General features: G+C 37.4%; 1 protein-coding gene across 2 annotated transcripts; it reads right to left on the minus strand.

Moving 5' to 3' along the window:
• Positions 1-1,525: 1,525 nt before the first annotated feature.
• Positions 1,526-7,524, minus strand: LOC117959198 (cyclin-dependent kinase 2-associated protein 1). Of its 2 annotated transcripts, none has more exons than XM_034896204.1 (4): positions 7,269-7,524; positions 4,389-4,489; positions 2,592-2,718; positions 1,526-1,876 (listed from the first exon to the last, which is right to left on the minus strand). In XM_034896204.1, exons 1-4 carry the CDS (start codon positions 7,294-7,296, stop codon positions 1,809-1,811), a joined length of 324 nt encoding a protein of 107 aa, XP_034752095.1. In that variant the 5' UTR covers positions 7,297-7,524; the 3' UTR covers positions 1,526-1,808. The 2 variants fall into 2 exon arrangements, with proteins under 2 accessions (XP_034752095.1, XP_034752093.1); XM_034896202.1 differs by lacking the exon at positions 7,269-7,524 and adding an exon at positions 6,631-6,888.
• Positions 7,525-11,457: the final 3,933 nt, after the last annotated feature.

Below are 11,457 nucleotides of genomic sequence, written 5' to 3' on the forward strand. Positions count from 1 at the left end.
AGCCCTGCGTTGGTATTGGTCAAACTGTGATTAAAATACAGCGCCGTGATTGGTTGACACTCTCAGTCTGTTTTTCTATTGGCTGTTCACAAGGAAGCGAGATGTACACATCTGTTGGGACCTTTCTTTAACTGTCTATGGTTGGGACAAAACATACAGACTAAATACTGAAATACCTTTAAGCTTCAGGGTACTTTAGATGAGTATTTCAATTGTATGTCTCTTTATACTTATACTCTACTCCATCAGAGAGCATTATTGTACTTTTTCCTGATATATTTAGTTACTAGTTACTTCACAGATTTAGATGAATAATCCAAAATAAACAACAAATAAATAGTATTGTTATGGATTGAGCTACCCAGCAGAATATAAAATAATTCTTATAAGCTCTAACTTTACTAGCTGCGACATTGAAGAGAAAAATACAATAATACATTAATAATATTAACCCAGTAATGTAATATATTATTCTAAAATGGGCCTTATTCTAAAATGAAAATTACTTTTTGATGCCAATACTTTTGTATTTTTACTTTGTTTCCAAGACTTTTAAAAGTATATTTACACAGTAGAACTGCCCCTTTTATTTGGGTAAACTGTATGTTAACACCAAAATCTTCCCTTTGCTTGCCAGTTTCAACATGAAATGAAATTACATACAAATTTATATAGCCCTTTTATCCAAAAAGTCTTTAAAATGTGCCTATTGCAGATCACTCGTTCACTCATTTACTCACACCAGTGGCAGCAAGCTACCATACGAGATGTTGGCCCGACATTTGGAGAAATTTGGGGTTCAGTAGCAGGTAGGGATGCAACGATGCACCCTTAATCAGTTAAATGTCTTAAAATTACAACCGGTCTACACAAAAAAAATTAATCACCATACAATTTACACTAAAGGTCATAATCTGCTTTTGATTTCACTTGATTTAATTTGATAAGTTTCACTCATTTTTTTTGCAGCTTATTCTGTTCAAAAAAAAAACACAGTGACAAAATCCTATCATGGACTTAAAATCGTGAATTGTGAGTTCAGCGTATTGTTACATTCGTAGGTCCATGCCACATAAAAACGTTAACCCCATGAACCACAGAGCAAGGAGAACTATCCATGCAGCTTTCCTTACTTCCTTGTTTTTACCACTTTAAGGAAGAATTTTGGGAAGAAATATGTTCATCAAAACTGGAAGACAATTGTCTCAAATGTTGCTCAATCACACAATGACAACTATATTGAAAATACAATTTATTACACTGAGTAATAAATACATACAAAGATGCAAGTAACAGCATTTTCCATTTTTTTTTAAATACCAAAACCAACCTCAACACGAATGAACCGATGCATTTGGCACATTTCTGCCCCTCACTCTCTCAGTCATGTGTTTCATTAGGGTCTGAAAACAGACCAAAATACTATCAAAAACAAGCCTTGTCCATCTACCCCCTGTACAAGTCATGCACTGTCTACAATTAAGCCCCAGGCCTGAACGCATGCATAAATCAAAATTATTGTTTATTAAATATGAAGTCAAAACTAAGATCCCAAAAGTGGGGCATAAAAACACATGATCCCCTTTACATGAATTCCAGTAACCCACACATGATTTAAATGATCCTCCAGCACGCTCAGGAGTCATGAATTGTGTTATTGTAATTTTTTTTTTGCCTCTCTAGGAGCTTGCTTTTCCATCCTTTGTTCATTTAGTTCCTCTTGTCGAAGGAAATGCCATGCAAGTTGTTTTTATTTCACGAGTAGCACACTGTTAGTTCTTCTTGCACGGAGGAATGTGTGTCCGTAGCTAGGACCTCGCGTTTCTCTCGGTCTCGGCGAGGCACTCACGCACCAACCCTCTGGCGTGGATTATTCCTTTGAAGAAAGACAAGTACAATTTTTGATGAACAAATGTTACTTTACTGTATGTTTTGCTCTTGAATTGTTGTGCATTTCCAGGGGTGGTATCCAACTATTCAGATCCTTTAGTTAAGTAAAAGTATAAATACTACCTTGTGAAAATACTCCACTACAAGCTAAAGTCCTGCGACCTTACTTAATGTCAAAGTGTCAGTGTTTTCCTCTTCTATCTGATGTTTCTGTAATGAGTAATATTATTGCTGCATTAATGTTTATGTTTCAGGTTGGGCTCATTTGAACTCCTTTTATTTACTGTCGGGTAGTTTAATCAACAGCAGAGTATCATTATCCATTAAAAAAATCTTGTGTCAGAAAAACAGCCCTGTTTTCAGCTTTGTGACGATGTATTTTCCGGCTGATCCAAGGCCTTATTTAGCTTAAGAAGGAGGAGAATTGTTCTCAACACATAAAGGAAGACTTCATCCTTCAGTTTATCACAAACATTCAACATGAACACATCTGGAGATACGGGGTTTCCACTAGACAGGAAAGGGAAGGAAAAGTCATCTGAAAAAGTAACTTAAGCCGTCAGACAAATGTAGTGGAGTAAAAAGTATAATATTTACCTTAGAGATGTTAAAAAGTTTAAAGTAGCACAAGTTAAATACACAAGTAAAGTACAAGTACCACAAATGTCTACTTAATATGTGTTAAGAATATCAAGAGTTACCTCTTTTCAGTCTCTCCATTGCACTCTTACTTCCAGCGTATGTGGGCCGGATCTCTTTTCCGAGCTCTTCGATGATGGCCAGCAGCTCTGCATATTTGTTCTGAGGCACTTGGCTGCCACTGGAGCCCTGACGTTAGCACACAGACACAAGATGAGCCAGGTTCAGCACGTTCACATTGTTTTTGATATGCGGAAGAATAAGGTAGGAAGGAGAAATCCTTTAATTGGTTCCACAAATTGCAAGAATGCACAAATAGAGAATGTAAAACTTAAGGCATTGCAGTATTTTTGTGAATATCCTAACAATTAACCAGTGTTTATTCTTACAATATTCCTGATATAAAGGACAGGAATATGTCCCTACAATAGGATCTATTGTGGAATAGAAACCGATTAACATTTGACCTCTCGTGACCAGTTAACTAGTCATGTGGAGTACTGCTCAGCCTATGAAAACAGTTGTGTAATGCCTTCTGTGCTTCGACCGACTATTATTTTTTTATTTTGTCTCTTACAACTGTAAGAGACATCATATATCTGATTAATTACAAATCTGACTTCTTACTTGTGTATTTTTTAGCAGCTTGAATCGTTCACCGTTTCTTCTTTCAGTACACATGTTTCAAATGTTGTCCTATTGTGTTGACTCTAACATTCCAAGTGTATTATCTTCTGATTTCCAGCTACAAAACTGGTACAAGAGTCTCTGTGCCAGGCTGTTGTTTTTCGTCCTTGGAGGGAGTTAATACGGTCCGATAGCTCATCCCCTCCCTTTGATTTGGGCAGTTTAATAAGAAAGCGATTATCTACTTCATTTGTTCTTTCTTCCATACCTTGTGCTGTGATGTACTGAACTTTTTGTTGAACTTGTTGTTGTCGCAAGTCAGTCTGACGCCCCCAGCGTTAGCTTAGCATAGCAACAATCCTGCAGGTAACTTGTTCCATCTGGCTACTGCGCCCAATAAGCGACAAAATATGCTCCTATCTACATGTTGTGGTTTGTATAGTCACAGGGTGTACACATGACAAGGTCACATGAGACACAGCCATCACACTCTCTGCTCGGGGCTTCTCAGGTGCTGCAAGCATATCACTCCACTCAACAAGCAGAAGTAGCAGTGCTTCGCCTTTCTGAGAATATAGTTCCCAGTAAGTATGCGGTTGGAAGATGGCTGTGTCTCTCGTGATCTTGTTATTTGGATACCCTGTGACTATGCAAATCACATGCAAATAGGAACATGTTGGTGTTATTTTGGTACTTATTGGGAGCAGCAGCTAGTTGGAACCAGTTACCTGCAGGATCTCCGCTAGGCTAAGCTAACGCTGGGGGCGGCAGACTGCGTTACCGCACGCGAGGAGATGAGAAGGGTATGAATCAACTTGTCTAACTCGGGGGCATACGGTGGATAAGCTAAAGCCCCAATAAGTCGGCGTGTTCCTTTAAGATGACTTCTGCTATGGTGATGAAAGGCTTGATCCGACCAAGTAGCTCATCCAATCAAATCAAAGCGGCTGCCAGTTCTGCTGATGTTTACCTTTTTCTTCTTCTTCTAGTCCGTAGAAAGAGACATGTCGGTAGTCTTTTCTCATTCTCTGTAACAACTAAAGTCGCGACCACCACGCACGAGTTTAAACAGTTACGCCGCTACCAGGACATCACATTTGAGTAAAACGCACTTAAACCTCCCCCCCCCCCCCCCCCCCCCCCCCCCCCCAAACAACACATCCAGGTAAATAGGACACAGTGAAGATAAAAAATGTCTGTGATAATCAGATGAACAGTTTAACTGCAGTTACCTGTGAGAATCCCAGAGATGGAGGGCCATAGTCGCTCAGGAGGGGCCTGTAGGACTGCAACGTGGCCAGGTTAGCTGCTGAGGGAGACTGGAGGCTTCCAACTGTTCACAAAATTAAACAAAATTAAAAATTGGTTAACACCAGTGAAGACTTGCAGCACAAGAACTGTCACAGAAACAGTATGTCAATGTTTTTTGTTGCAGAGTTTCAGGAAATAGTAGAAAATACCATTACAATTGCCCAGAACCTGTTATATCCGACTAACAGTCCAAACCCAAAGATATTGAATTTACAATACAAGAGTTAAAAAAAACATCAAATTCTCACATTTGAGAGTAATTTATTATCCAAATAGATGCCGATTTTATTTATTTTTTCAGTCAACAAGTTTAAGATTAACCTTCACAACTGTAACCTATCTATTCATTTTGTTAAAATTAGCTGATTTGGTCTAAAAATAATGATAATAATAATAATAATAACAAGAAGAAGAATAGCTTTTAATTCTGTAGCTATGTTGGATCGATCCTTAGAAGTACTGAAGATTAACCCCCCCCCAAATTTCAAGAAACTAAATACTGGACCAAGGCAGTGTTGGAAATGTATATTTACTGTATATATTACTGTTACTGTATTTTACTAAGAACTGTACTTAAGTACAGTTCTTTGTTACTTATACTTTCTACACCACTAATTTCAAAGTATTTTTACTCAGCTTTATTCATTTAGTACCATGTACTTACTTGGCAGAGTAAGCCTAATTACATAAGTAAGAATTTAAATGCAGTTTTACTTGTAACTGAGTATTTTTAAATTGTGTTTTTTTACTTTTACGTACAAAAAACAAACCTTAATACTTATATTAAGACTTAATACTTAATACTTAATTCCACCCCTGATAGTAGGTCATTTTTTACATTTTCTTGATAATACTTAAATACCTGACTTGAATAAGATTATGAATTCAGGAGTTTTACCAGTAACAGAGTATTTTAAATGGAAGTATTACTTGTAACAAAGTATTTTAAATGGAGGTATTACTATTTCTACATAAATAAAATAAGTCGCCACGACTGAAAGTGACTACTTTAGCTTTCTTCATAATACTAACATACAGATTTACTTCAACAACATTATTAATGCAGCAGTTTTACCAGTACAAGGGTATATTATATGGAGGTATTACTTGTAACAGAGTATTTTAAATGGAGGTATTACTTATAACAAAGCATTTTAAATGGAGGTATTACTATTTCTACATAAATAAAATAAGTCACCACCACTAAAAGTGACAACAACATTATGAATGCAGCAGTTTTACTTGTAACAGAGTATTTTAGTATACTATGGTAAAGTATAGTAAATTTAGTTTTTTCAATTTCTACTAAAAGATGTTTTTTTTTACATAATTCAAACTTGATTTACTTCAACAACATTATGAAAGCAGCAGTTTTACTTGTAACAGAGTATTTTAATATAGTATGGTAAAGTATAGTAAATTTAGTTTGTTCTTTTTCTACTAAAAGATGTGTTTTTACACAATTCCAACGATTTACTTTTACATTACATTTACATTTAAAGGTACCATAGGAGAGTGAAAAATAGAGGTAATAGCCCTAGACGTTTGTTATACATGTATTAAAGCAATTTTGTGACAGAGTATTTTAAATTTAAATTTTTCTTCTTCTACTAAAAGATGCTTTTTTTTTTTTTTCTCCATAACTCCACCACTGAATCTAGGCCGGTTTTGTCCTCCACCCTCGCCGCTCCCCTGCTGCTTTGTTCCGCTGTAATATTCAGCCTCCAACGCGAGATGTCCTCGAAGAGTCACAAAAGATTTCAGAGGCACATCAATCAGCAGCTCCGACCGAGGAGCATCATGGAGGAAACGGAACAAGGCTGGCTCAAGAAGACACAAGTGATACATTTTTGTCACCGTGTAACGGTTTCCAACCGCCGGGACCGGGACCCCGGACGACGGTTGATCACATTTACGGAACCGTCGCCTTGTCGTTTCACGTCCCAACCGTCGTTCTCCGCCGACGGATATCACGGATGGCGCTCTTTTACATTAGTAATAATGGCGGATATGAATTAGCCTAGCTCCCAGGATCTGACCCTATATATATAACTGGACAAAAACTACAGACACGGTCTTTCTCCAGGTATTCTCCGAGACCCCGAATTTAACACTCGATTTAACGGACGGATACTTTGATTTTCCGCCATTTTTTCTCCTTACCCTGGTTCCCAGAAGTTCCCGGAATGTGCTGATGGACATTGGGTTTATAAGACATTCCCAAAGACATTGTAAATTAAAGAAATAAAAATGACCCGAAATTCAGTGAAGCGTCTGTCTCTCACTTTTTGTTTACAACAGCGGCACCGGCAAATATGGCCGTCACTTTATATTGACACCCACTATGGTTTCTAACACGGCTACTATCCATTGCGGGTTATCAAGAAAAAACAGTTAAATCCTGATTTCAGCGATAAAACGACGGAATTCACACGCGGTTTCACACACTCAGACACACACACACACACACATTTAACATTAACTAAGCATCACTCGTGCGGTCGACTTTGAACAACACTTTTAAAACCTTTTCCAAAAAAAAAAAGAAGATGTTTAAGAAGTGAACATGTGAAGTGGGTTTAGACTTTTTCTTTTACATTGTAAAGTCTTCTTTTACATGTTTACACCACATTAAAAAGGCAAACACTTAGGTTTAAAAGTCAGATAACGAAGTTTGGGTTTGTGTGTTTAATTTAAGGTTAAAATGCAACATTAATCCAGATGAGTTAGATGCTTTTGTTTCGATTACATAGGAACACTTTTCCACTGAAAAGAGAAGAAAGGAGCTGGTTTGCAGATACCTGTCTTTGTCTGTGGGGGCGCATCCATTGTTTGGTCTGGAGAGTTTTTACCTTAATTAGCATTAAATGAACTAGCATTAAGGTTCATAAAGAATCCGCTCTTATTTTGGAGGCATGCGGCTGTGTCTCTGCTCTTTTTCCATTCAAATAAACAGCAGTTCAACCATCACTGTGTCCCGTGTGGCTCTCCTGAGCGCGTGGCCGAACACACGAGCACAGTGTGGCCCAATCCTTGCTCAGTGTCCTGACCTGCGACCCCAGGGTAGCATTGGGGTCCCGGTCCCCCCCCCACGGTGACTCTATATGACATTTTTGGGGAATTGTAGCCTACTGCATGGTTTCAAAGAATTTTGTCTTGAAATTACTACTCGAGTATTTCCTTTTTTTGCTACTTTATACTTCAGTTTACAAATTTCGCTGCTCTTATTTTCCTCATTGTATATATCTTCTTATATTTACTTTTTTTATGTTGTTTACTTGAATGTTACGTTTGTCTGTGGACCAAATTTGTTATAAATGTCTTGTCACCGTGGGATGGGAGGGAAACGCAATTTCGATTTCTTTGTATGTTTTTGACATGTGAAGAAATTGACAATAAAGCAGACTGACTTTAAATTTAGATCGACAAAACTAAATATAATCAACTAAATTATAATGTAAATGAACTTGTTTTGGATTATTTTTCTCAAAACATAAAACATTTTTATAACCATAACGATCCCAAATTTCTATTTCTATTTGCCAGGGCGTCTGGCAGCAGGATGTACTGTAGCTGTGTACAATGAACTGTACTCAGAGATAAAAGTATAGGCTCCCTGCTAACAAGCTTTTAAGATTTTAGAAGCTTTCTTTTAAGATGTTTAAAAAGTGAACATGTGGAGTGTTTACTTTTTTCTGTCACATTGTAATGTGTTTTACATTTTTTAACACAAAAGGCAAAAACTAACTAAACTAAAAAATCATGTAACTTTGTGTTTGCATATTTAAGGTTAACAACATTTTCCCAGATGTGTTAGAAGAGTAATACGTCTTTGTCTGTGGGGGAACATCCATTTCTTTGTGTATACATGAATCTTTAAAGCCTTTACAAGCAAGGTGTAAAGTAGCCTTCAGGGTTATAAAAATGCCTTATTTTGGAGGTTTTTCTTCTTTGTCAGGCAGCAGGATGAGGCCACGTGGGAAGTAAAAGTACTTTGAGGAGAGGTATTCCAAGCTTTATTGAGCATCACACTCATTCATGTAAAGGTCAAGTTGAAATTTTGTACAACTCTTGTCAGTAGTGCAACTTGTGCGATCAATGATGAAAGGAAAAGAAGAATTAAAAGTGTTTTAAAATGCAATGAAGCAGATCTGCTGGGACAGCATTCAAAAACAAGGTACGTGTGAGGACACTAATTTTATATTATTTATATATATATATATATATATATTTTGTCTCTCCCAGTTGTGTTCATCCAAATTTGTTTGCATCCTTCTACAAAGTCTCCAAATGCACGTTGGTATGATACAAAGACTTCTTCCTTCCCATTGCTTTTGTTTCTTAATGCATCAATAAAGAACAAAAGAGCCTACACAGTAAATAATATTTACTAATCCACAGGCTCAACGATATGCCGGAGGATGCTCTAATAGAAACCATCTTAAATCATTATCATCTGATAGGACAGCTCCTGTATGCAGGTGTATGCAGGTGTAATATAGGACTAAGGAGGACAGAAGAAGTGCACTTTTCAACAGAAGCAATCATCCATTTTAATCACAACTCGGCTCAAGACAGAAGAGGACTAAGAGAGATGTGTTTCGAACGTGTACTGTGAGTATCCAAGCTGTACTTACAGCGAGCCACACAGTAGTATTACAGAGTAGAGGTGTTTAAGGAACATTTGAGTTATGGTCATGCACTTCAGATACTGTGAAAAACTTGTTTTTCAGAGGGTGTTTTTATGAGTTTAACCCCTGAGCAGAATTCCTTTTAACAAAAATAAAAGGCAACATGAAACATCTGAGCAGAGCACAGTGCTGCTCCGTTTAAAACAAATCCAAAAGTGATGGCCTTTGTCAAGGATTTCACATTTCTCGTCATTCCTTGGCTGTTTTACTGCGTACGACTGTTGCCGTTAACATGTTTCCTGTCCCTCAAAGGAGGTATTTAGTTTCAACTCCGAGATAAGACAAGGTTAAAGACCAAAGGTGGATTTAACCTGCATCACAAACTATTAAATATGAGTATTTAATACACTGCTGAGAAGGCGGCACAAAGTCTGCACAACAAAAACAGCAGTGGTGCCCCATATTTAGGCTTTACATATAACATCTAAGAAAGGGTTTGTAACACTAGTTCAGCCAATATCTCCAACACTGGACAACTCAAACCAAAACAATACAGATTGATAAAGAGCACTATTAATATGTATTTCTGATTTTGAGATTAATTGTCCCTTTAAAAAGGATAGTTTCACAATTTTTCATTCATTATTCAGTCTTAAAACAATAGTGGTTAGGTTTTCATTATTCCTAATGTTGAAACTAGCCAATAAAAGATCCCTCACTAGGTCAGATATCTGGTCAAAATACTGCTGATAGCTAGTTAAAAATGAGCCATCACAAAGAAATGAGGCAAAGTAGATCCCCCTAATAAGGAACAACGGATAGAGACGGAATTAAATCTACGTAACAGGGAAAAACAGACATTAAGATTGCTATAAGCACAAATGAAAGAAAAGAAGGAGAAATGGATATAATTCAGGGCCAAAATCAGCTCGGGACTAAGACTTATACAGCTATCGACAGCTGAAACTACGGAAAAGACTAAACCGAACGGATAGACTAAAAATGTAACTCACAAACAATTGTTTTTAGGTATGATTGTATATTTTTTAATAAAAACCAATGTGGAAAATAAGAGTTCTCACTAATGTGCTTTAAATATATGTGATGAGGGATACAATCAACATTATACAGAAGTTGATCTGAGGTGACCATGTGGCTTCAGCAGTCTGAGTTAGACAGATCAGGTGGATAAGAACATATTGTTGGTTTCCTTGATTAGCTGCACTAGGTAAGTGTAACCAAGAGGGAATTTTGAATTGCCTCATATTAACTTCAGATACACTTTTGAATACATTGACACAAAGAGAGGGATTTTGGTCCAGATCACTTACATCAAAAAGGTGTATTAGGAAAGGAAACAGGATCAAATATTAAAGCATGGAACAAGTGTCTCAAATGTTTAAATATGCACCTGAAAATTACCAAGAAATGAGAAAACTGTGAACCTATCCTTTAATTGTACAATGTGGACAAAGATGAACAACATTTTTTTGATTAATTTTGAGACGCTTGTGCAAACAAACTGGTCTGTAATTAGGATGCAAGTGGATTCTGACAATAAAGACACTGTGTTGTTGTCTCATGAGTGAATATAATCAGAAAATTATCTGCACATACCAGATTTCCTGTAGTTAACTGGACTGGTGTCCTGCATCACTTCTTCTACTTCAAAACAACTAAATCTTTCTCTGTATTAGTGCTGAATCATGTCAGAGGCGTTATAAACTAACACTTTTCTTTATTTATTACTATGAGGTTGTAGTTTAGCATTAAATGCCCACATTTGAATGAATTAAAATGAAGGCCGTTTTATGGTAGTGGGTAGAATCGACAGTGTACCCCCGCCGACCCCTCTGCGTCTACGCCGGACACCCCGCCGTAGCCTGACGTGCATCTATCAAAATAGGTAACTACACGTTGACTGTGGCTTGGTAGCGATGCCTTTCCCCAGACTTATTTCCTGGTTCTCCTTCTCCATGAAGAAATCAAGGAGGGGGTTAATTTCTCCTGCTGCAGATTTCCCACCACGGTCAGAAAGAACAGGGGAGACTTTGTTTCTCTCACTAGAACTCTAAAAGCTAAAGTCCAAAGCTAATCGCCACCCACACACCTCTGCGTGGAGCCTCTACACAACCATAAAACGGCCCTCACGAAGACATAGTGGTCTTTGTCTCATCCACCTTTGGTCTGACCCAAGAAAAAGTCTTTGCTTCATAGTTCAGACTAAACAGCTTAAAGCATGGCTGAGGAGTGGATATCTCAACAGCCGCAGGCCGACACGCACTCTACATTACAAATCTGCCTCGATCATTACTATTATATTACAATTCTTTTCACTCTGAATGTCAGAGGACAAAAC

The sequence above is a fragment of the Etheostoma cragini genome, chromosome 16 (genome assembly GCF_013103735.1).
Source record: "Etheostoma cragini isolate CJK2018 chromosome 16, CSU_Ecrag_1.0, whole genome shotgun sequence".
Taxonomy (NCBI): domain Eukaryota; kingdom Metazoa; phylum Chordata; class Actinopteri; order Perciformes; family Percidae; genus Etheostoma; species Etheostoma cragini.

Coding starts and splice junctions, on each gene's coding strand:
- LOC117959198 (XM_034896202.1), bottom strand. CDS start 6,697: ATGTCTTTGGGAATGTCTTATAAACCCAATGTCCATCAGCACATTCCG. Junction 4,490..6,630: donor GGGAACTTCTGGGAACCAGG/GTAAGGAGAAAA, acceptor TTTTGTGAACAG/TTGGAAGCCTCCAGTCTCCC. Junction 2,719..4,388: donor CATCTCTGGGATTCTCACAG/GTAACTGCAGTT, acceptor TGCTAACGTCAG/GGCTCCAGTGGCAGCCAAGT.